At 38.9% G+C, this 27,197-nt stretch overlaps 1 protein-coding gene across 8 annotated transcripts in view; it reads left to right on the forward strand.

Moving 5' to 3' along the window:
- The window catches only part of LOC6040457 (neuroglian), a 113,078-nt gene that overhangs the window by 63,620 nt on the left and 22,261 nt on the right, over nt 1-27,197 (forward strand). For all 8 annotated transcript variants that reach the window (XM_038254987.1, XM_038255010.1, XM_038255004.1 and 5 more), the window contains 2 exons: nt 20,826-23,968; nt 24,031-24,241. In XM_038254987.1, the coding sequence (XP_038110915.1) occupies nt 20,826-23,968; nt 24,031-24,241 (3,354 nt within the window). The remainder of the gene's footprint in view (nt 1-20,825; nt 23,969-24,030; nt 24,242-27,197) is intronic.

The following is a 27,197-nucleotide window of genomic DNA, read 5'->3' on the forward strand; positions in this document are numbered from 1 at the left end:
ATAAAGTACTTTGTCTCACGACTTGCTCCCCGCCGGAGAAGGGGACACGTCACATAAAGAGTTGAAATTTATATTGGGCGAATAATCGACGCAAGAATTGTGGAAAATTTGGTCGTAACAAGGGGTGAGGAACGATATCTGCAATATTTTAAAAGACGTTTATTGTTTCTTCGGTATGAAGTTAAACTGGAGATAACCTCGCATGCAAGTTGCATACAAAGTCGAACGGGTGTTACTGCAAGTAATCTAGAGTACAGATGTCCGTATTTTGTTTTGATTTGATTTGATTTCGTTTGTTTTTTTCTTTCAAATCATTACGCAAATATCGGGAATGAAGAGATTGATACTGTCCTTAGGATGTCTTCCAGCAACACCCATCCGACTTTGCATGCAAGTTGCATGCAAAGCTTTTTAACTTTCCTTTTTGTCGGTACCATCTTTGGACACTTAAGGGGTGGCACGCGCCCTCCCCCCAAATGTCCCGCCGAAAGGACGACAATATTGCTTCGGAACAACCGGTGCGTAGAGCAGCGTGTTCGGAAGACCATAAGCCGGCTACGCTCGAGGAACCAAACCAAAAGGAACACAGCCTCTAGACACAAGAACAAAATCCTTTGCAAGCTCCATTAGACTGGCGCTTGTGAGCAGACATCTGGGGTGGTCTCCCCCCATTCAAGGATTTTCTGGTCTTTTCTGTTATTCCTGGTGGTGGTTTCCTTCAGAGCGTTGGATCGATCGGGCCGTCCGTTCTTGCTCGGATAAAAGTGGTTTTTCGAAAGAACGCTCAAGGGGGAGGACGAGGGAGAGATTCTTTGCATTTATTTATTCGTGTGACATGGGGCCGGACTCGTGCTGTAACGAGAAACCGAAGAATTTTGCGTGATGGACAGAAGTGGGACAGCAGAGTGGTTCGGATGGGGGTAAGGATACACAGGATGTTCTAGCAGGTTGCAGGGAAAAAGAGGGGAAACCAGCAAGGTTAATTTATGTCCAGTCCTTGGCTACGCGTTTTTACGAGGGGCTGCTCCTTTTTATGGTTGTACTGAAATTCGTTGGAAAACCCTTGGACTCTTATTGCTGCAGAGTTATTGCAAACGATTAAGCTAAAATTGTGGTCGATTTGCTTATCAGGGATTAGCTCCTTCAAGACTAGTTGTGGTTTGATTGATGTAAAAGGTTCTGTTGATACGTAATCAACAGTTGGGTCGAATAACTTTCGTCGGAACACCTGCAGTCAAACACCAAACGCAGATTCAGATTCCATTTATAGAACCCAACAAATGCCACCCGTAATTGAGTAATATGTCCAAACAATTGATTCATCATTTATTCTTGACGGTGCCTTCCCCCATCGTCGTTGTCGTCGTAATGAATGCAAATCAGTTCGTTCAATTCCGCAGTGCCGAGTCAGCATATACCTTCCAAAGGGGTCGTGATGTCATTCGTAACATATTTTTTTATAGATGCGAGCATACTTCATGCAACCTACTACTTACCAGCGTCATAGGTTGAAGTTAATTGAATGATGTCACTCTGCGAATCGACTACGATGACGAGAAATCTGTGGTAGAGGTCAGATGTCGTGTTCTAAATCCGATTCTCAATTACAGCGGCAGCGGCTATGAATAACTTTGTGCAATTTTGTTCCGATATAAATAACATGGAATGAGTTTTTTTTCTTGCACGATTGTTGTAGTTCGTGTAATGCTAAGTATAGAGGTGTAGTGATGACACTTTATAGAGTGAAACGAGTATATTTTGTGGTTGTAAAAAGCTAATTATTCATTCGAATGAAAAATTCTTTAAATTTTGAAGTACTTAATACTGCTTAGACTCGATTATCCGAAGTTCTTGGAAAAAAAATACTTTGGGTATACCTCGCTTGGAAACGGTGATTTCAGTTATTTCAGATATCACCCGATTCTCACCACCATGACAGCCGTCCATTGCCGTCTGTTCCCATCTCCACCGCGCACCAGTCACAAGAAAGGAATTTGGAAGACGGGAATTGTTGATGTTCCACTTTTTAAGGGGAAAAGGGAAAATCTCCACGGTTTCCCCAAATATGTTTCGCTTGGAGTTGGACGGTTAAAACGACTCAATATGACTCCCTCTTTCTGGTATTTTGTGACATAATAACCTCGACGAACTTAGCCGGCGTTGTGCCTTCCAATCAACAAGGACCGATTTTATCACTGCTTGCGAGAAAAACAAAGACGCCGAAAAACACGAGCAACCGCGTGTCTCCGCTGCCCGCAATCGACTCTGTTATTATGAGTTGTTGAGCTCAATTATTAATCTAAAATAGAGGTGAGCAAAACGGCTCTTTTTGTTCGCTTATTAAAATGGGCGGCTCTTTTGAACGGCTCTATCGATCGTTTTAAAATTTTTGATGAAAAGGCTATTTTAAAGCTTGGTTTTTATGCTGTTTTCATTTGATTTTTTATAAATTATTTGAAAAAAAAAAACTAAAAATTTGAACATTTGGATCCAAACTAGTTAGCTTGAAAAACAAGAACTTTTAAAAATATTTGTACCAGCCTTATGCAACAAGTTGCAAAAAGAGGATTTTTTCAGCACGAGTCGTACATTTATCCAACGAGGTTCACCGAGTTGGATAAATACGAAGAGTGCTGAAAAAATCAAGTTTTGCAACGAGTTCCTATAACATTTTTTGCAATTCCAAAAAACACACACTGAGTGAAATTTTATGTCAAATTTTCATGTATTTTGTCAATAAATCGTTTAAATCAAAAAAAATGTTGAAAAGTGTTACTTTTCGAAACAAGTGCTGAAAAGTTCAACTTTTCAACACCCATTTGAGTGCTAAAAAAGTAGAACTTTTCAGCATTTATTTTGAAAAGTGTTGCTATTCGATTCTGTTATTGTTGGTACAGAAAAGAAGGCTATTTGGTCGTTCAAGAATGACAGGAAAAGTAAATAGTTTCACGACGGAATTGCAAAAAAGCAATTTTGTGTCATTGGTTCACGCATACAGGCCTGAAGTCCAGATTTTCGCTGGCTGCTTAGTTGTCTTTTTTGACGCGGAAGAAGAAAATAGTGCGAAAGTGAAAAAAAAAAATTAGAGAACATCTCAGCCAGTTCTGCATTGCAGCAAGTTTAAAGAACAGTGAAAATGCCTTTATTTACCACAATATACGCACTGATCCCTGTTTTGCCTTATGGGATTGGAAGTGTAAAGAAAGGTCGAGGACCCGGGCCAGACCTCAGATTTGGGCCGCCAGGATCTCTGCCATTCTGAAATGGGTGATTGGAAGCAGCGCGAGGGCTGTCACCTCCTAATACCCGGGACTGAGATATGTTGTATCAGTATAACCAAAGTCTGCTACAAACTATACTTTCCCATAATTTCGCTGCCGGCCAGCGGGTATTGGATTGGACCACACACACACATTGGTTCACGCATACACTGCCGTTCTACGCATAATTGTCCCATGTTCAAAAAAGTGCAACTGAGAAAAACGCGATTGAAATTTTTCGACTGATTTCTGTGTTTCTACGCATAATTGTCCCGTGGGTTCCTATTCGCCCTATGTGTCCCTAATCGCCCCAGTTAGTAGTTTATCGCTCTTATTAGTTATCTTCTTGATAAACAACAGGTAAACAAGACACAATACTTCGTAAAACTAATGATTTCGTGATAGTAAATACTTGGTGGGACAATTATGCGTAGAAGTTTAACGATGGGACAAACAGACTTGGTGTTGTTTTGAATGAGTTTCCGAACAAAGTACCAGATTTTATGTGTTTTTCTTAAAGTACACGTAAAACTAAACTTAAAAATGTCATAAAGTCAAAATCGTCAAAAATGACATGGGACAATTATGCGTAGAACGGCAGTACGGATCTTCAAACAATGATGGCAGCTTTCCATACAAAAATGGTACGTAAATATTCGAAAATCTGTAACTTTTGAAGCAATTTTCTAATCGATTTGGTGTCTTCGACAAAGTTGTAGGTATGAAGACTGTTCAGGATCGCGGAAAAAATGATTATTTTTTAACAACCTTTTTTCCGAAAATAGAATTTCTCACAATCCATATTTTTTTCTTTTATAAAATTTTTAAGTGGACACCAAACCGCATCTTTTGAGCCATAGAGAAGCAGAGATAAAAAGTTTGTCCCAAAGCCGTATATTTTTTTTAAGATGAAAATGTAACATTTATTGATTTGTTTTTTTAGTTCAATTTTTAATGTAAAATCAAATTTGCAATTAAATAGTATTTGACAGATTTTTTTTGATAGAGTGCAACGTTTTAAAGATAAAGTAACTTAAAATTTACCTTTAACTAAAAAATACTGTTACTCGATTTTTAAAATAATCACATTTGTCTCTTTTTTGATTTTTTTTATGTTTTATTACAAAAAAACAGCAATTTTTGAGCCATTGAAAAGCATGGAAAATAAAAAAAACAGTTCTTCGATTTTTTTTAAACAGTGTCCATGATAATCCATTCCAGTCCAGTTTTTTCGAAGAGTTGAGAATATTGTCAAATATTTTAAAGTATATCTCAGAAACTAACGATCCTTTTTTTTTCAATGTTCAAAATGAAACATTTGTGAAATTTCCTGATCTTAAAAATAATATGAGTCAGCTTTAACCATTTCAAAAGGGCGTAATATTAAATAGATGTCATGGGCAAAAAGTTTGAGCCAATTAAAAAAATATAAAAAAAACCATTTCCGGTTTTGGTGGAGAACTGTCAAACTTGATTTTTCTGATAATTTTGTTCGAAAAAATCAGGAAACTTAAAAAATGTTTACAACAAATTAAATATTGGACTGCTTTGGTTGCAGAGATAAACCAACTTTAACCTTGTACTGCCCAATTTTTTTCCGAAATTTTTCATTTTTCCCATGTTCAGGAGGTCACTTTAAGCAACTTTTGATCTACGAAAAACTTTACTTCTCTTGTTTTATGTTTTTCTTGTTTTATTTTTAGTATTTTAATTTGCATTTATCTTGTTTAGTTTATGTTTGTTTTTGTAGCATTTGGCCTATTCCATCGCCTCCTATCATAACATTTTGCCTATCTATTTTTTTCACGTTTTAACAATCACTTTTTCAATTTTCTTCTTGTTTTTCACATTTTCTGCTATAGAATGGCATTTCAATTTGGCATTTATCATTTAAATTGTAAAAAAATGCGTCGATACATAGTCAATAGTCAAATTACTGCACACTTTTTTTACTGAAAATTTATAGGGAATGTTAGTAAAATACAGCCAAAGTTGTCCCCAAAAATAATACATTTTTAAAAACATTGGCAAAGCCATAAAAAAACAAGTTAAACTTCCAACCCATACATTTTCTAAAATTTTAAGAGTTTTTCTTCCTAATGCTTTTTAAAGATCAAAAATTGGTTGAAAATGGATTTTTGGCGAATTTTTAGATCGAAGCTCGCCTAAAGGCGGGGCTAGGTTGTAGAGGGTTAAAAAGCTAAATGAGAAAAACATATTGTTTAGTTTCAACAAAACAGCACTATTCTAGAAATAAGGAGCAGGAGTGGCTGAGTGGCTACCCTGTTAGCTTTGTAAGGTTCTGGGTTCTATTCCCATGTGCTCCTATCGAGAAAATAATGTAATGGAATTTTAAACACAACAAACTATATCTCAGGTAAATTGGACCAATTTTAAAAATAAAAATTAAACATTGATGATATTTATGAAATCTTCGAATAAAAATATTTTTGAAATATTAAGTTCTTAAAAAAATCGATTCCGATTTTTGGGATTTTTTTCGAAAACTGTCAATTTTCAAAAATGACTAAATGTAAAGGTTTTCTTTCATAGAATGTTATTTGGTGCAATTCTGTTTTTAATAGTGAAACATTTTTCCTAAATTCTTCCGCACTGAATTTTACAAATTTAGTAGCATTTTTAAGAACAGCTGCGAACATATTTTAAAGATTTGTGTGGACCAACTAATGATGCAAAATGGCCTCTTTGTCAAAAAAAAAGTTCTGACAAAATTTCATTAAATTAAAAAAAAAATACACACAAAAAATCCACAAAATTTTCGCATTCTTAAGGAATTTATGCGGTTTTCATAAATATATAATTTATCAATCTAAAATTCTGAACACGTTGTCTTCAATATTGGTCTATGGTCCCATCACGACATCCATCACTTTTGCATTTAGAAGATGAATTTGTTCGGTACTTTGAATTTTTAATAGATTCTAACAAACATTCCAGATGGAAAGCGTCCAGGTATGATATCAAACTTCGTTCGGCGGTTCCTTTTTCGTAAACCGATACTCAATGCTCTTTCAAACGACCCATGAAAAAACGAGTGGATCCGACAAACTATACCAAAGTTCTTTGTACTGCCGAAAAAAGAAGGTTCCAGCTAATCGATTCTGGTGGGGGGAGAAACGGTTAATCTGCACGCGATACCGATCTTAATGGCCGCCCATAAAGGGGTCAAAAGTAATTGTAAAATATGCCGATCACGTACACGAAATCGACGCCTGGGGGGTTTTTGGGAGTTAGTAAATTTTCGTAATTACTAGTCCTAAAAATTATTTGCGCAAATTCGATAAAGAACACCCTTTTTCTCAGTCATAAAAAAAACTAGGTCAAGCCGATTTGTCTAGCTTCGGAAGCTATTAATGTTTTTCTTTTTTTTTTTTGGGTTTGGTGCCGTTCACCTGTTAAATCTTTTATCGGATTGCCATTTCCGAGGGCGGCTGTGTGTTAATAATTTAGTCCAACAGAAAAAAAAGGTTTCGCTTGTCGTTTCTTTTTGGCAAAACCCGAATTGGCAGGTTCTAGCTCCGTTCTAAAGCTCTACTTTAGGATAAAGCCCTTGTCGCGACGTTTTATTGCCCGGCATTCTAGGAATAAAAGAAAAAGGGAACAGAACAGGCAGAACCACATGAAAGAAACATGTCCAAACCGTCATCAGAATTCGATTAGGAACCAGGAGAGAATTCCGGTCGCCGGAAACCAGCCGGGCTGCCACAATATTTGTCGAGCTAGAACGAGTGACAGCTAGCTGTCAGGTGGTGTTCCCTCCGGGGGTGAACTGTTTATTCGATTAGGTTTGGTAAATAGTTGACACTAGCTTTGTACAGAGTGAAAATTTTGCAAATTAGGACCAATTGTGATACACCAGCTGTACTTGTTAAGTCAAAGGATTCGGGATCAATTCCCGTTGTCGACCTTTCTCGAAAATTGTTTGGTGCTTCAATAAATTGAATTCAATCACAATAAAATTAAAATTTCAAGCAATCTAACAGTTTCGCAATAAATAAAGCCAGATTGCCTTTAATGTCCGTGAAATTTCCGTTGCGGTTCCACACATAGAACACACTTTTATTTCCTGATTGCTCACAAATCAAAGTGCATTTCCCTTAATTTTCTGCACAAAAGCAGCACCATGGTGACACCCCCTCGGAATTTGAGGTGATAAACGTCAAAACACTATAACAGCCCCTGACCAGCAGCAGCTGGCACTCCGCTCTTCCTTCTATGTGGGACGCGTGCTCAATTGTCCTTTTCGGGGTATTAATTGCCGTCCCTCTTAATGGTCTTCTCAATTTCGGGGCACCAGGTTTCCTGGTGCGCCCAAGGTAATCGAACCCCCGTTGCCTGAATGAAAGCGAAAACACTTAATAAAAATTTGTCCTTTTTAGGTTTACCCTGTACCGATTTTCAAACATTTTTTTCGGTGACAGCGCCGAAAAGAGAGTGATCCCTTTTCGGTCGTAATTTTGAGTCCCGGGTAGGGTGTTGGATGACGACCAAAATCGTGGAAGGTAAACAAACCCGATTTCTCACAGTTTGAGCAAAGTATTAATCCCCCGGTAGACGGCGGTGGTGGCGGCGGCGTGGTGTCCCTAATTGGCCAACCGACCAACTCTTAAAACGGTTGGTCTTTTATGTGCGGGTAATGTGATTCCCCCGATCCGGTTCGGAGAAATTGGCCATTCCAGGGAGAGAGGGAGAGCTTTGGCGGAGTGTAAACATATGGGCGATGAAAGATCGAGCAGTATGTAGGGGGACGAATTTCTCGAAAATGGTTTTATGCTTTGAAGTGTGTCGAAACAATTTCGATATGTTCGAGTAAACAAAACATGGATTACATGAGTCGACAGAAGGAACAAGGGAACGATTCCTTGCTTGACCAAATCATAAATTTATTGCTATCAGTAATACATTCAAGAATTCAGGCAAAACATTTGAAATTTTGGTTTCATTTCTTATAACCAAAAATAAAAATCGGTGCTCAGAGTTACTTTTTTTTTTTTTATAAAATCGCATGCACATCACCTTTGTGAGCAAAAGCATGTAATATTGCATGAGAAAACGTATACACAAAAAGCATGTACAGAAGAAAAAAATAGATTTTGTACAACTCAAATGATGATGTTAATCTGGTGAGAGTCATCTCCAGATTACCAAGTCAACACCAATAAAGCTGTTAGTTTCCCATACATCTTATACAGTTACACAGAAAAAAGGTTTAATTTTGGAAGGTTGAAATTTTGATTATTTTTACTCATAAATGTGTAAACATGTAAACCTTAGGGCTTTTGTTAATTTGATTTGGTTAACCGCGGTGGATTTTCTTGTAATTCGAACTGTCAAAAATCCACCAAAGCATCTACCACATTGATCGCACAAAAATCTGTGGTAGAAAAGTATCCAACGGTAGATGCTTTGGTGGATTTTTGACAGTTCGAATTATTTCAAGAAAATCCACCGCGGTTAACCAAATCAAATTAATAAAAGCCCTCTTATGAAAATTCATCAAAAATTGGTGAATATTCACCAATTCCCGATGTAATACAGTCGACTCTCTGGTTGTCAATATCCAAGGGACCGTCGAGGAAGAGAAGCATCAGGTTACAGAACGATGCAAAATGAAGACTCGATTGAAATTGGTTTTTTCTTGCTAACCAGCTATGGGAGAGAATCATGGCAACGTCCAGCAAACAAAAACAAAGAAATGTCAAACAACCTTCAAAGCTTCGTTTCTCAAAGAAAAATGTCTATGCAAGCCACGAGAAAATTAAATTATTGACAACCGGAATAGATTTTTAAAGCAAATAGAATCCAACGGACCATCGAGGAAGAGATCCTTCAAGTAAGAGAAAATATCGAGGAATAAAGACGATCGAAGTATGCAGTTTGAAGGGACTGAAGAATTCATCGGTACATGGAGCAATATTGATATCGAGAAGATCGACAGCCAAAGAGTTGACTGTATTACACATTTTTTGATACAAAATATGTCACCATTTTTTATGAATGTTGCCATCATTTTTTTCTGTGTAATACAGTATACGACGTACGGGAAATCTACATTGGCTACATTGGCGTTGAACCCAACAATTACAAGACAGTGAGATAGCCGAGATAGTTGGGGCGCGGACTTCGTAATCTGGATACGACACTCACCGGATTGTTGAGTCTAGAGTTGATTATCCAAAGTCCTCAAAAAAACCTTTCGATTAATTGAATCTTCAGATAAAATTGTAGTTTGTGCAACAAAGAGTTACAAAAAGTAGAAGCACCAGCCGTTCAATTTTATTATTTCTAGATTAAATTTTCGAAACAACCTATCCGTCATGGGTTTCCTATGCTGATAGCACCTTTTGATGATTAAATCTAGATTTGAAATGTTAATCTTGATTAAATTATTTTGAAAATATTGTTTTCGAAAACATCAGAAAATAAGATATCGACATTAGAAAAGGGTAGAATTTTTTGGTGAGAATCAGCAAACATAAATTTTCTTGTTTTTAAACCTTTGCATGGAAATATCTCAGCAACTAAGGGTCGTATCAACAAAGTTCAAAAAAGCAAAATATAGACAATTTTCTAAGCTTTTCAAAAATATTTTTTTCAAATGTGGGCAAACATGGGCTCTAATTTTAAAAAGTAAACTACTGCGAAAATTTTCAAAAAAGTTACCTAAAATGGTAGTAACTTGAAAATGGTGCAAAATAAAAAAGTTTTTTTTGGCAAATCATGTTTTAGTGACAAAAAGTGAAATAAAAACTCACCAAAAAATTTTTACCTTTTATCATTTTTTTTGTGTAGTCCTTATCCATACCTACAACTGTGCCTAAGACACCAAATCGATTAAAACATTCCTTCAAAAGATACAGGTTTTTGTATTTTCATACATCAGCTTGTATGGAAAATTATATGGACAAACCAATGATGCAAAATGGCTTTTTTGGGCATACCGAAGGCACCAAAAAAGTTTCAGCCAGATAAAAAAATACAAAAAATAAAATTCAAAAATAAAAACCGATTTCGTAGAGAATTGCTCTAACATAAACTAGTGTTTAAAAATGAACCTTTTTTCAATTTGTCTATGATTATCTGCATTATTTCAAACAAGAGCAGTTCTATGATTTTTTAGTCTAATTATGTTTTTTTTTATCTTTTCATAGATTTCAAGTTCTGGGAATTTGAAATTTACTCTAGAATTCTAAAGTTTTGAATCCATAACATTGTAAATCCAAAGATCAAACAGTTCATAAATGAAAAATAAAGCAGAAATTCAAACATACATTCATGCCCAGTTTTAATTTGTTCAACTGCCTCGGTTAAGCACGGCCCAGAGCATAACTGAAGTACAAAGCTTATGGTATTTTGGCTATATGGGAGACATTGTCTATAGTCCTAAAAATCATACGAACATCAAAAATTATAGTGTTTTGGAATCAGGAAGATGTAATCTATCGATTGCACTTATAATTATATAAAAAATTTCACAAAAATACGTATTTTTGTGTATTTTGAATTTTTTTTTTGAAAATACTAAAAAAATCGCATAATTACGTATTTTAGAAAAAAAAATGTTCCAACTGTTTAGTTTTTTTTACAATATGGGTATCAAACGATCAGGATTTTTCATATATTTCGAAAGTTATAACACAATAGGGAGCGGCCGTGGCTGACTGGTTACGGTTTTCGCTTTGTAAGCGAATGGTTCTGGGTTCCATTCCCTTCTGCTCCCAACGAGAAAGTAAAGGAAATATAAATCTTGAATTTCTGAACATGATTGAAAAATCAAAGTCGGAAATTTAGTGCCCTTTCTGATGCCACATAGGTTGACTTGTGAATTATAGACCGGTTCAGATGCCGGCGGATTTTCCGACGACGTAATTCCAGGTTGGTACGAAATTCCAACGAAAAATCTATTCTGTCGATACAAATACTCCCAAAACGGTGTTATACCCACTCCAAAATGTTTATTTAGCAATTCTATGGTAATATATTGACATTTAATTGAATTAAAAGTTTGCAAAATTAAGTTTAGATAAGTTTCATATAGAATTTCCAGAGTTATATAAACTTTTATACTAAGTAGTTAGTGAACTTTATATTCAATCCAAATTATTTTTAGAATCAGTCAAGGATGCCTATTTGGAATTGAGAGACTGGATTTATGGTGATTTGTCAACAAATAACATTATTTATGTTAATTTTTGAAAGGTGTACAAACTTTTTTTGCACCTTTTTTATTTTCGTAATAGTATTTGTTATATAACTTTTTATAGAAATCATCTTATCATGAGCTTTTTGTAGCAAAATGTTTGGCATGAATTTCTGAACAAAACGTAGTACTAGGTTCCTGTCAAACTTTATTTTTTTTACATGTTTCATCACAAAATGTGCATAGTGCCCAAGTGGTGTAAATACTTTTTTTACATACTGTATTTCCGAAAAAATGCTTATAATTTAAGTTTTTCACAACATGGATTTCAAATGATCGAAATATTTTAATAAATTTCGAAATCTATAACATTTTTTTTGAAAATACTTAAAAAATTCAAAATTTTTAAATTGATTACATTCGAAATGTTCGAAAAAATGCCGATCATTTGTTATTTAAGTGAAATTTTGAGTGTTTTTTTTATCTCAAAAATACGTAGTTTTGTGAAAATTTTGAGTATTTTCTAAAAAGGTTGTTAGGCTGTTGCAAATATTTTTCAAAGTTTATGTCCCCCCCCCCCCTCTCTACCCCCCTTCAAAATTTCTCCGAAAAATCAGGAGGCAAACAATTTTTCTAAAGAAACTTCAAAATTTAAATGAAAATAGAAGTTCAATCAACTGAAAACAATTTAAAATGCATTTTTCTGCATTGATAATCATATTTAGCATGTTTGGGCTGGATTAAAAATGTTTGTAATTTTTATGAAATTACAATGCAAAAAATAAAATTTTCGTCAATACTTAGATATTTTGGAAACTTATGAGTGCAAAACAAATGAATAGGTGTATAATGCATTTTAAAACACTTTTTTTCATTTAAGTGTGGAAACCATGAAACCATGGCTTATAAATTCAATTTTTAAACTTTTTTATTTTTTTGGCCCCTCGACTTTGGTCAGAAGCGAGGGACATAAACTTCAAAAAATATTTGCAGCGGCCTAATAATACTTAGAAATTTTGGAAACTTATGATTGCAAAACAATTGGACAAGTGTATAATGCATTTAAAAAAATTGGCCTGTAATTTCCTTCAGTTATGCACGCCTCGATTTTGTATCCCCCATATGCGGTGCTAAACCGAGGCATGACTGTACAATAATTCAAAAGTTATTTATAATTGTTTGCTTACAAATTCCAAAACACAAAAAAAAAATATCAGAGGTTAATATGAATGGGAAATATGAGATGAATGTTTACTTCAATATCAAAATCCCTTTACAATACCTCTGCTCTACATCAATAAATCAATTTAAGTATAGCAGCACTGCCACCAACATGCGATATTTGCCACAATTACTTTTTATCGCCAATTAAAATTCACACCATCCAGCAAACAGAGGTTCTTTCCCTCCAAAATTAGAACCTTTTCCAAACAAAACGCAACACCCACCACAACTCATTATTTGTTATTCATAGCCCGGCGTGGTAAATAACTGTGCGGGGACACATATTTTCACATAACTACAGACGGGACGGCGGGTTCAAACCCCATTCAACCTCCCAGAACTCACTTCGCGTAGCCCAGGTGTCGTTTAAGTATCGATTTTCTACCCCTTTTTTCCTCGCACACCCAAGCACGCACTCGCCCACTCACGCTAATGAGTGTTAACCGAGTTTTCACCACAAGCCCCAGAGGTAGGAGGAGGTACAACATAATATGCTAAGCCAGAGAGGATGGGTGGCGAGGAGGTCGCGGAAAAAGCGGCTTATCGGCTTTGTTTGCCTCCAACCTTTTTTGCGCCCCAAAAGAAGGTGGTGGCGCCCTTTTTGATGTGCGAGAATTAGAACCCGGTCCCGGAATGTCCGGTGAAGGTTGGCCAACCCCCTCCGGAAAATGGGAGCGTAATTTGCAAATAATTGATATGGATTGTTTGAATTGGAGGGAGGACAGGTTTTTTGGGGAAATTGACGGAAATGGGATTCATTTGCTCTGGATGATATTGGATTTTAATTGTTGCAATAATTAATTCTTGTTACACTGAAGAGACTCTTGAGTGCGATATTGAGAATTTCAAGACCTGTGCCCTGCTAAAATTATCATAATAATCCCTTGTCGCGGGTGACCTGGTTTCCACGACTTGCTGTGCAACAACAACTGCGCACTAAACCTGTAGCAAACCATTTGATAAGCCTTCCCGAATCTCCGGTTCTCAATTAAACTTGCAAAACAGGTTTCTTCTGCGGACCAATTTGACAATCATCCCGACCGAAAAGTGCATCCAACCGTCCAACATCCCGTATAATTATGATAGTTAGCGAAACGCCCACCAGATGGCAGTCAGTTCTTATTTGCCAAGAGGAAATAATTGAAGCAGAGCAATTTGATAATCTGCTTTTATCATTTCGAGTTGAGACGACGTCTTCTTTCCTTCCCAGATTTCGCTTCCGGAGGGGGGATTCAGATGTCTCCGAGTTGTCGTTTCTGGAGACGGTCCAAATTCTGGTGTGTCATCGTGGCGCGGAATTGTACGGAACAAGCAAAGAGATGTGCAATTTTGCGCTGGTTTCATCAAAGACGTGTTTTTTCTTCTTCCTCTGTATTTTGGAGGATTTGATGGAAGTCGTTGTTAAGCGGCTTCAAAGATTTATACCCGGGGATAAACGGAACCAGTTGAGAGGATTTCATCGTCCAATTTATGGTGCGTGACTTTAGGGTTGGAAAAGTTTTGCACAACTTCCGGGATTTCCTCGCCCACACTCTTTCGAGGAAGTTTTACGTTCTGAAAATTGCTTAGATTTGATAAACGAGAGCTTAGATGATTTTCGGCACATTAACTGCCGGTTAAGACAGAGATTAAAACAAGGCGCTAATTGAATTTACTAATTCGTGCAAAGTTTGTTGACTTGAAAAGTTGCTTTGCCTTATCATGTTGACCTGGTTTTCTCCGTAAATCCTAGTTAAAATACATTAAGTTACTCTGAATAGCAAACATTTCTGTTTCTTTCGACATTTGGATGTAATCGAATCCTCTCGCCCCAGCTCTGCTGCTAGACATTATGTTTTTCTTATTCTTGCTTGCACCTAGAAGAAGCTCAAATTCGCCCATTGTTTGCAGACCACGTGCGGCTCCAGTGCGTAACGCTTTGCTCGTTCTAATTTCACGGTACGCGGCTATCGGATGTCGGTCAGCCGTCCTGATGACTATAACACACAAAGTTTCGGAACACTATGGAGCAATTCCAGCTCAAATCAGGAATTTTTCTGGTACTTTTGTACCCGACCCTCTCCGATTTCAATGAAACTTTGTAGACATGTTATCCTAGGTCTATATAAGCCATTTTTGTGTATATGGAGCCAATTGTACTCGAAAATAACATTTGAGAAGGGCGTAAGTTATTTATATATTTTTGTATTTTGCAATTTCAATATTGCTGTATCTCGAAGCCGTTGCATCGTATCAAAAATTGGTCAAAGAGGAATCTAATTGTAGGAAATTAGAGGGGCTTTCTAAAAAAATACACTGAAATAAAAATAAACACCACTACTATGAGATTTTTTGCATTTTAAGCTTTAAAAATAAATTTGAAGGTGACGTCACGATTTTTTTTCGCTCAAATTTTTTGAGGAAATAGCCTAAGATGTTACAACTGTTTTTTAGAAAAGTGGTCTAAACGTCAAAATTTTCAAAAACCGATAGTGAGAATTGATTCCCCAGACAATTTTACATAAAAGTTTCCATATTGACCATTGTCCTATGTCCAAACTTAGGGAAGCTACAGCGGTTTTATTAATGAAATTGTTGAAAAAATATATTTTTTTGGTAGTTTTTGGCAATTTCTCTATGACAGACTTGATTTTTCAGTCTCGTCAAAGACAAACTTATGGGAAATTGGACGAGCTTTCCGGTAAAAATATGTCTGGATTGGACATAGGACAATGGTCAATATGGAGACTTTTATGTAAAATTGTCTGGGGAATCAATTTTCACTATCGGTTTTTGAAAATTTTGACGTTAAGACCACTTTTCTAAAAAAAACAGTTTTAGTAAATGATTGTAATATCTTAGGCTATTTCCTCAAAAATTTTGAACGAAAAAAAATCGTGACGTCACCTAAACATTTAACTTTTAAACTTAAAAATCAAAAAATCTCATAGAAGTTGCGTATATTCTTAATTCAGTGTATTTTTTTCAGAAAGTCCGTCTTATTTCCTACAAATTTGTCTTTGACCAATTTTTGATACGATGCAACGACTTCGAGATACAGTTATTTTTAAAATGCAAAGTACAAAAATATTTAAATAACTTACGCTTTTCTCAAATGTTATTTTCGAGTGCAATTGGCTCCATATACACAAAAATGGCTTATATAGGCCTAGTATAACATGTCTGCAATGTTTCATTGAATTCGGAGAGGGTCGGGTTCAAAAGTACCAGAAAAATTACTGATTTGAGTTGGAATTGCTCTATGTAAAAAAATACCGTTTTTAAGTTTGTTTGAGTAAATTAAAAAAACTAACATTTTTTACTTTTTTAATGTTTAAAATATAAAAAAAAACATTTAAAAAGAAGCTTGATCGTGTCGGCCGCGGGGAATGCTCTAAATGCTTATGAATGAGCATCATATTTCACGTGGCAGGCTGTTTGGACCTGATGTTGCTGCTCTTTTCTTCCGCTACAACTTTTTACATTGTTCGACTTTGCCTCAAGGTTTTCTACGGAACATGGTGCAAACTTTTAAACAATTAAATTAAAAATCGCGATTTTGAAAAATAATGCTAAAAATCAGTTAATACATTTAATATAAGGCTGTCGCAATTATTTTTTTTTAATTTCACTTCGGATAATTGAAACTTCAAAAAATCGAATCACGAAAAAAAATTGTTTTCGTTGCCTTATTTTTGATTGTTGAGCTTTAATATGACCCTGAAACTACTCTGAATTGATTTAGAATTTTTAAACCGATGATAACTGCTAAATGGCGGGGATGAAATATTGAAAAATGTATTTTTTTTAATTTTGCTTTTTAATTAAATTTTAAGAAACTTCGAAATTAAAAAAAAAAAAGAAGCTCCACTGACGTGAGCGGGACAGACTGTTTGTTTATGCTTTGGATTTGGCCCATTTACATTGTTTTGCTTGAAATATCCAAAAATAGTTTTTCAAACGGCCGATTTCGAAGCACAGTTTGAAGTATAGATTTTTTTTAAATTTTTAGGCCGTTGCAAATATTTTTCGATGTTCATGTCGCCCCCTTAAAAGTTGGTCTGAATAATCAGGGGGCAAAAACATATTTTTTTCAAAAAACTTCAAAATTTTAATGAAAATTTAAGTTTAATCCACTGAAAACCAGTTAAAATGCATTTTCCTGCGTTTATAATCATATTCAGCATGTTTGGACTGCTTTGAAAACATTTTAAATTTTCATGAATTACCAATGTACAGTCCCACGGAAAGTTTTTTTTTTGCGCAAAAAAAAATCCGTCAATGCCTCGATATTTTCAAAACTAATGATTGAAAAGCAACTGTACGCCTGTAAGAACACTTTTTTCATCCAAATGTTAAAACCTAGGCTTGTAATTTCAATTTTTATATTTTTTTTTTTTAATTTTTGAGGGTGGGGGGGGGGGGTCCATTTTGGTCAGAGCCGAGGGACATAAACTTCAAAAAATATTTGCAACGGCCTACTCCTTAAGAAAAAAGAAATCTGTCTGTCCAAATTTTTGCTCATTTTAAAATCTCAAAAAAAAAACATCATCATTTAAAAATGGGTCTTTCCGGGACATCCCGAGAATGAATACCCAAAACAATCAACTAGTGACGATTTGCTTAAATATTATCCCTGGATTTTATTTATTTTTTGTGTGAATACAAAGAGACAAGTTGTTCCTTTTAATTCCGCTATATTTTTTTAAATATCTTGACAGATCTGTTCTCGACAATTATGAAGTCTGCAAGAAGTAGACTTAAATACGTATCTGTCAAGTTATTTAAAAAAAATAAAGTGGATGTAAAAGGAACACCTCTTCTTTTTTTATTCACAGTTATGTATTCTGTATCAACCAAACTACAATTCATTTTCGTATTATCCAATTTAATGAACATTTTTATCTATGTATAGCTCATAGCTCCTTTGAATTTCTTTGAATTTATCAGAAACAAAGTTGCCTTAGAAAAAATGTTCTTCCAAAACCGATGTTTATTTAAAAACTTTTCAAAACAATACTTGATTTTGAAACAAACATTGATAGCTTTTAAGGGGTCGATATCTCAACACTGCTTTGACCAAATCGGCTCAAAATTTTGATTAAGACTCATTAAACCGGTCCCGTATGCACGACGAAGGCCGATTAAAAAAAAAAGATTTTTTTAAATAAAGATAAGAAGATAAGAATATTTTTTTTGTGTTTTTCATATAAAAATTCGTCCGTTTTTGATTTTTGTATTTTTTTTTTTAAACAAAATTTCTATATCGGGCTTCATCATGCAAACGGAATATGTCTTGAGAGTCTTCACCCCAAATTTCAGCCAATTTAGTCTATCCCATCTCGAGATATCGTGGCAACCGGAATTCAACTCGGTGTAACGATAAAAACGCTCACAAAGTTTGACCGACGACGGTTTGACAGTCCGCTTTGCAAAAGTTTAAACTTAAATCATCTTCTACTCACTTAAATCATGACATATCTCCATGAAACCTTCAGGAGTGATTGGAATTCATCTTTGTAAAGGATTTAATGAATATTTGAAAATATGAAATATTGAGATTTTCTACATGTATGTAACCCTTAATGTAAATTAAGCTAAACAATGTAAATAGGTCAATGTGAGCTTGTAAACAAAGAGTGTATTCTGCTTACGTCAGTGGATTTTTACTTTACTTAGAAGGATTCACTCTCTCGCTTCGCTTGAAGATGAAGATTTTAGCGAATTGCAGTCTGGATTTCGCTATGTATGTATGATGATGTTCGAGAACAGATTTCCTAGGAATTGATAATTGAGAATACAACTTATTCCACCTGAACCAGATCCCTTATCATTTGTCTTTAATAGTTTAAAATTTGAAATTTCTATTTCGAAAGATTAATGCTTTGTCACCGCTATATATTTTTATCGAAATAAGCAGACACCGTGTGTTTCGGTCTTATTTCCACTTGCAACTTTATAATTCTTTTACCTCATAGCCCGCACGTTCTCCTTTCTTCCTTAGCGGCTTTGGGTAGGGTCGAAAAGTTCACTGCAGTCAGCAGTGGGGTCAACTCCAAAGGCGAGTCAGATGTGGGGCGATAACTCGGTGGCTCATTGCTCCGGTGCCCTCATTAATGGATTTCAATATTTCTTGTTTTTTTTTACACACTTTGCAGCAGGTTCCTTTCCTGCTTCAGTCGGTTTGTGAAGCAAAACAAAAAAAAAAGTGATTCAGTTTTATAGTGAGTCACGTCGTCCATTTCTTCAGAAGAGAAGAACCCGGTGGATCAGAAAATTAAAAATAAGTCGTTGTCCGTAAATCCCCCACCCTGTAACAAAGAAGAAGCAGAAGAAAACTTTGTCTACATTTACACTTGTTCCGTGGCAACGACTACTTCAGGGAATATTAGGGCTGCTGCCGCAGCTGGATCGCCCCCTAATTTCCGTGCAACTTTTCGAGAGCTGGTCGCGTTTCACACTTAATTTTTGGGAGTTGAGTGCCGGCGACTTTAGCTTGAACGTGGGACGCAGTCTCCAGAGACGTGTCAAAAATGATGACGTTCAAGATGTGTTAATTTGACAAAACACTTTTTGTCCATTAGGCTGCTGGGGAAAGGGGGCGCTGGGCCAAATAAAGCGCTTAATTAGGGGGGGGCTGACATGGTACAGTCGTGTTGGAGAATTTTTGAAATGCTGTCTATCTTCCTAAAAAAATGCGTTTTTTTTTTCAAAGTAGTTTGTAGATAATTACAAACTTTTTCGATAACTTTGGAATTTAAAAAAATCATGACTATCTTGCAACACTGTCTTAAAATTTCGTGATGTAAACGAAGTTGACTTTATAGCTGTCGGCCACCATTGCTAGTACCAACCACTAGTGTCTTCCTTTTTATCTACAAGGACTTCGCCGCCCTGGGCTCCTAAGTGTATGAAAGTATGGCACGGAGCGACGGCGCCGAATACCCATATTTACACAAAGAATTTTAGAGCGCCCGCCGCGGGATTCGAACCGGCGACCTCTGGATTGTGAGTCCAGTGCGCGGTCCGATTGATCCACACGAGCGGGGAGTTTCGTGATGTAAGTAGAATTAAAACAACTTTTCAATGCCCGAATAGCTGAATATTTCGAAAACGAATCCTTCTTGACAATGGCCAGGCCCACTGTGTGAAGTTAACTACAATGATGATTCTTTAAAATATGTTGAGCCTTATTAATTAAAAAAGTTATTTGTTGTAATCTAATTGAAATTTTATTTATTATCCTCGTAACAATTAAGTTCTGATTGAAACCCCCTAAATCAACTATTACATTTTGATGATTTATCGCCAATGTTAATCCCAACCTCGACACAATTCAACCTTTGGCAGCAACTCAACCCATCCAGCAAAAATGCCTAATTTATTCATCAGCAGCTCATTTCCTCTATTTATAACGAATCAACATATATTTCGTCCCCAAACAAACTCAACTGAATCGCTGCTCCTGACGGGCGAAACTCACCCCCGAGGGTCATCGCAAACAATTTCCGCATCCCTGTGCCCCCTCTTTCTTCCTGGTTTGTCCGGCTACTAGTTGACCCATACCAGATGGTATTCATTTCTAATTTAGGCCAGACCCGGAACTCGCAGGTTGGTGCGGGGGGACAAAATGTGCTGAAATTATGATGGGTATTTAATTCTTTGTCCGGGCAGCAGACGTCCTGGCGCGCTGCCCAGGACTCTCGGCGATGCCGTTTTGTATGCATATTTATAGTGCTTTGATTGTTGATGATGTTGGGGACGACACGCCACGGGACTGCATTTGGCTGAGTTTATCAATATGCAAATAAGATACGGGACATCATTACATAGGGAAGAAGAAATTATTCACGGGTGGTTGACCACACAACCCAGACGGTGGTGCTTGATTCCATTTGATTCCGTAAATTGAATGTTAAGATGCTTGGCTCTTGCTGTGTTGGGACTCGAGCAGGACTCCTTCCGCTTTGAAAGTCTTAAAAGGGGTTGTTTTGCCTCCTTCAAATTTAAACTTCAAAGAAAGCACTTTCTCAGCAGCAGACCATGCTGCTGGGCTTGAAAACGGCACTGCTGCTTTTGAAGTCTACACCGCAGAGCTTTACATTTGATTCAAGATTCAACCAACAGACTACCTGCTCTGCAATCTCTAAAGCATTTCCACATTTCACTTACAAACGTTTCTCTCCCTCTCCCCCTCACAGATACCGCTGGATCAAGAATGGCAAAAAGTTCGAGTGGCAAACGTACGACGACCGGATGTCGCAGCAACCGGGCCGCGGCACGCTGGTCATCAAGTCGCCGCGGGACGAAGACCTCGGTCAGTACCAGTGCTTCGCCGAGAACGAGCACGGAACGGCCACCTCGAACTCGGTGTTTGTGCGCAAAGCCGAACTCAACTCGTTCAAGGACGAGTCGGCCAAGACGGTCCAGGTGGACGAGGGCATGCCGTTCAAGATGCAGTGTCAACCCCCGGACGGTTGGCCGCGGCCGAACGTGTACTGGCTGATTCAGAACATGGACGGCGGCATCAGCTCGATCAACAACTCGCGGATGACGCTCGACCCGGAGGGTAATCTGTGGTTCTCGAACGTAACGCGGCGCGATCAGTCGGACGACTTTTGGTACGCTTGCGCGGCGTCGTCGCTGTTCCGTAACGAGTACAAAATCGGTAATCGGGTGGTGCTGCAGGTCAAGCAGACGGGAATTTCGGCGGCGCAAAACCGACATCGGCCCGAGCGCCAGTACGTGTCCCGTAAGAACGAGGTGGCGCTGCGAGGCAAGAAGATCGAACTGTTTTGTATCTACGGGGGGACGCCGCTGCCGCAGGTCGTGTGGACGAAGGACGGGCGGGCGATCCAGTGGAACGACAAGATTCAGCAGAATAACTACGGGAAATCGCTCGTGATAAAGCACGCCACGTTTGAAGATCAGGGCACGTACACGTGCGAGTCGAGCAACGGTGTCGGCAGTGCCGAGTCCTACTCGATCCGGTTGGAGGTGCAAGCCATTCCGTACTTTACGACCCAGCCGGAGAGTGTGATCAAGGCGGAGGAGGAGACGGCCGAGTTCCGGTGCGAGGCGACCGGTGTGCCGAAGCCGAACATTATCTGGATTCACAACGGCAAGCCGATCGAGCAGACGCCGCCCAACCCGCGGCGGTTCGTCAGTGGAAACCGAATTTTCTTCAACAAACTGGAGAAGTCGGATACTGGCAATTACGGCTGTAACGCCACCAACTCGCTGGGCTACGTCTACAAGGACGTCTACCTGAACGTTTTGGCTTTGCCTCCAGAGATCAGCGAACCTCCGCGTCGCGAGCACACCGTAGATCGACGCAACGTAACGCTGACTTGCCGCGTGTTTGGTGCGCCAAAGCCCGAGGTCAAGTGGATCCGCAACGGACGGGAGTTGACGGGGGGACGGTATCAGGTGTTGCCGACTGGAGATTTGTTCATCCGTGGGGTTGAGTTCTCCGATGCTGGACAGTACACGTGTAACGCGGTCAACAAGCTGGGTGAGAAGTCCGCGGACGGGGAGTTGATTGTGAAGGAGCACACGAAGATTATTGACGAGCCGCAGGATTACGAGGTTGTGGCTGGGACGCCGGCTACGTTCCGGTGTAACGCCGTGGCGGATTCGAGCTTGGCGTTGACGATCGAGTGGTTGACAAACGGGGAACCGATTGACTTTGACACGCAACCGAGATTCGTCATGACGAACGATTACTCGCTGACGATCACGAAGACTATTGAGTTGGACACGGGAGTGTATTCGTGTGTGGCCAAGACCGATTTGGACGAGGTGATTGCGAATGCCACGTTGACGGTGTACGATCGGCCAAACGCTCCTTCGCTCGAGGGCATTGAATGCCACCAGGCTGTGGCGACGCTTTCGTGGACGCCGAACGGAGACAACCGGTCGCCAATTCTGCACTACACCATCGAGTACAACACCTCGTTCACGCCGGACACTTGGGAGATCTCGTCCAAGGACGTTCCTGCGACGGACTTCACCTACAGCGTAGACATGAGCCCGTGGTCGAACTACACGTTCCGCGTGATTGCCATCAACAAGGTTGGACCTTCGTCACCTTCCGGACACAGCGAAGTGTGCACCACCCAGCCCAGCGTTCCGTTCAAGAACCCGGACAACGTGGAAGGCCAGGGAACCGAACCGAACAATCTAGTCATCAAGTGGACGCCAATGTCCGAGATCGAACACAACGCCCCGAGGTTCCAGTACCGCGTCTACTGGCAGCTCGACACCGGCGTAGACAACTGGAACACCGAAGACATCTTCGACTGGCAGCAAACCGAGCTGGTGATCCGGGATCAGCCGACCTTCCAGCGGTACCGCATCAAGGTGGTTGCGATCAACGAAATGGGAGAGGCTAACGTCGCCCCCAAGGAGGTCATCGGATACTCCGGCGAGGACAAACCTCTGGAAGCCCCGCAGAACTTCACCCTGATTCAGGTCACCGCACCGACTTCCGCAATCCTCAGTTGGAACCCCGTCAGCGAAGACAGCGTCCGCGGTCACTTCAAGGGCTACAAGATCCAAACCTGGACGGAAGCCGACGGCGAAGAGAACCTCCGTGAGGTGCTCGTAACGGCCGACTCCAAACAAGCCCTCGTCACGGACTTTATCCCCGACTCGACGAACTTTGCGCGAATCCTCGCGTACAACGGCCGCTTCAACGGCCCAGCCAGCACAACCCTGTCCTTCGACACCCCCGAAGGCGTCCCCAACACGATCCAAACCCTGGACGCCATCCCGCTCGGATCGTCCGCCTTTCTGCTCAAGTGGAAGAAGCCGCTCCAGCCGAACGGCAAGCTCACCGGCTACAAGATCTACTACGAAGAGGTCAAGGGAACGTCCTTCGGCCCACGCATGGAGCGCGAACCCCACATCAGTGACGCGCGCCTCACGGAGGCCAAACTGGGCAAGCTCAAGCCCAGCACCAAGTACCGCGTGCACGTCGTCGGAACGACCCGCGCCGGCGAAGGCCAAGACTACTACATCGAACAGAAGACTGCCGCCGGCGTGGCGCTCCAGCCCGACCAGCCCTACTTCAGCTGGGAGCACGAACCCAACGACAGCGGACACGCCGACGTGCGCGTCGTGTGGCACCCGAACCTCGAGGGCAAACCGGGCTCGCACTTCTTCGTCAAGTACCGCGTCAAGGGCGAAAACCAGTGGCTCATGACCGAGCCGGTGCTGTACGAGAACCACCACACCGTGCACGGGCTCGACCCGGACACCAACTACGAGTTCCGCGTCGTGTCCGTCGACGGCGAGTTCCAGACGGAGTCGCTCTCGCAGGAGGTGGACACCTCCGGTCTTGGTAAGAGTCTTGAAAAATCCCAAAAAAAAAACCCTTTCAAACAACTAACCCCTCCACCACAGACGGCCCCATCATCGTGAAGGGCAACAACGTGGCCACCGCCGGCTGGTTCATCGGCATGATGCTGGCGATTGCGTTCCTTATCCTGCTGCTGATCATCATCTGCATCATCAAGCGCAACCGGGGCGGCAAGTACGACGTGCACGATCGCGAGCTCGCGAACGGACGTAACGATTACACCGAGGAGGGCGGCTTCCCGGAGTACTCGCAACCGTAAGTAGTGATTCGTAAGGATTCGCGCATGCAGGCTTCGAAGTGATTTTTCCCACCCCCCAAAAACCAAAGTGCCTTTGTCCATACAAACTTCCTCCCCAACCTCTGGCCTACTGTAATTGTGTCACTAACAGCAAGTTCATCTAGATCTAGATCATCATCGTGGATATTGGCCGAAATTCTTCTTTTTTGGTAGAAATCAACAGACGCTTGGGGAGAACCATCAACCAAATGAGGAAAAAAAAACTTTTGAATTTACACTCGTACAATCTGAAACTGAGCAAATTTCTTTATCGGAGTGTTTGGTACGGTATGTCCACGCATCCCTTCTCCTCTATAGATGATGAGAAATGTTATCCGTTCTCTGGAATCCTCTCTGCGGCAAACATAACGCAGTAGGGCTGGCCGCTTTATTTTTTGTAGTGAATTTTCGGGTTGTTCAAATGTTTTGCTAGACAACCATTTTGGCCACTGAGGTAATAAATATTAAATTTTAATTGCCTAAATCCTATGAAGAAATCAAATTGAAGAGCTGGCAACCCTGTTTTATGTTATGCATTCTTAAGTGAAATATGGATAATTTGTCAAAGCCTGACGACATTATTTTGGATGAATATGATTTCCGTATCGGTCGAAATGCACACTTTTCACACGAAGGACCTTTCCAACGAGCTGAAAACTTAAACCAAAAAATGAAGAGGTAATGTCAGCGGCATAACCAGAATGACGAAGAACGTTCTATGGAATTACAGTCGACTGTCAACTAAAAAAAATGGGATTATCCCAGTTTTATGGGAAGGCTAGTTCCCGAAGCCACCACTAGGTGGTTTGCGAGGGAGGTAAATATAAACAAATATTTTGTATAAAATAAAAAAATATAAAAATTGAAATAACAAAAGCCACAGTCCCAACATTTGAACGCAATTTTTGGCTGCAATTTTTTTTACTTAAGTGAATTTTGATAAAGTGTACCGTTTTCAAGTTATACCCATTTTTAGGTTACTTTTTTGAAAATAGTCGCTGTTATTATTTTTTTAAATTAGTGCCGATGTTTGCCCACTTTTGAAAAACATATTTTAGATTAGATATTAGAAAATGGTGGGTTGTTAGGGTGGACCTAGAAAACATCAATTTTCCTGTTTTTAATTTTTTGCATGGAAATATCTCAACAATTAAGTGTCGTATCAACAACGTTTAAAAAATCAAAATAAAGAGAATTTTCTCAACTTTTCAAACATATTTTTTTTCAAAAATGTTCAAACATGGGCACTAATTTAAAAAAAAATGAATAACTACAATTATTTTCAAAAAAGTTACCTAAAAATTACTATAACTTGAGAAATAACACTATTTTACACCATTTGTGGACTCTGGGGCTCAAGACATGGACCGATTCGTGGTTTGCTGCGTTATATTCCTTACACAGCAAACAACACCAAATTGATATTTTGATGAATATTTACATTTCTGTTCCTAGTTATACCGAGATTTTGGACGTATTTTTGAGGTTTTAGGTATTATGTTTTTTAACTTCAAATCGAGATAAAATCAATTTTCACCGACAGAATATTTTGGGAATCGAACCCCTTAAATCAAGACTAACATTTCAGAAGGGCCAGCGTTCTATATTTTGCCATTTTGAAAAGTTAGTCTTAATTTAACAAAAATGAAAATATTGTTTTCGAAAAGATCGGAAAATTTAACGAATGTTTCAAATTTTAACAATGAAAATCGGACCATTGCAAGGGTTGTTGGGATAACGATATTAGAAAATGGTGGGTTGTTAGGTTGGACTTAGAAAACATCAATTTTCCTGTTTTTAAATTTTTGCATGGCAATATCTCAACAACTAAGTGTCGTATCAAAAACGTTTAAAAAAATCAAAATTAAGAGAATTTTCTCAACTTTTCAAAAATATTTTTTTCAAAAGTGTTCAAACATGGGCACTAATTTTTAAAAATGATTAACTGCAATTATTTTCAAAAAAGTTATGTAAAAATTACTATAACTTGAAAAATAACACTATTTTACACCATTTGTGGACTCTGGGGCTTAAGACATGGACCGATTCGTGGTTTGCTGTGTTATATTCCTGACACAGCAAACAACACCAAATTGATATTTTGATGAATATTTACATTTCTGTTCCTAGTTATACCGAGATTTTGGACGTATTTTTGAGGTTTTAGGTATTATGTTTTTAACTGCAAATCGAGATAAAATCAGTTTTCACCGACAGAATATTTTGGGAATCGATTTTTCTGACTCAGAATAATCCCCCCAACAACCTCCAGGTGGAATTTCCGAGGTGCATGCAAGTTGCATTATAATCAGTTTTAAGTAATTTGTACACTTTGGCTCTTTGGCTACATAGGCCACTGTAGGAGCTATACAGGTCATCAGGAAACCCGGTTTACCCTCTGTTTTTTAAATGATTTTTTTTTTCCATAATTAATAGAAATGATTTTATGTTGAAAATCCTATAAATTGGGTAGGACTCTAACCAAGTTTCTAACTTTAGTGGGTTCTGTAAAGCAATCCTCAAGCGTCTGTTGCATAATTGCTCGGTTCAAATTCATCATCATTCCTCCATCGTCAAATCTATTTAACTTTGTAGCATATTGTAACTCATACTTCTCGAGAAAATAACCGCACTCAACAGGATAGAAATGCCTTTATCTCACCTCTCACACCAACCCCCGTTCCAAAACTCTCCCTAATTGTGTGCGTGTGAGTGTGCGAGTTTGTGTGCGTGTAAATAACTCTCTCCTCCCTGCAAAACTTCTTGACACCCACCGACAACAGTTTCGAAGTGATATGTGTGTGTGCGTGTGGTTTATTGATGTGCGTGTTTTTTCCTCTTTCCCTCTTTCTCTAATTTTCCACTTACCCACCTGAGCAACAACTTTTCCCTCCTCCTCCTAACATTCAGTGGCGCAATTTAGCCCCAGCTAGT

The sequence above is a fragment of the Culex quinquefasciatus genome, chromosome 1, assembly GCF_015732765.1.
Source record: "Culex quinquefasciatus strain JHB chromosome 1, VPISU_Cqui_1.0_pri_paternal, whole genome shotgun sequence".
NCBI lineage: Eukaryota > Metazoa > Arthropoda > Insecta > Diptera > Culicidae > Culex > Culex quinquefasciatus.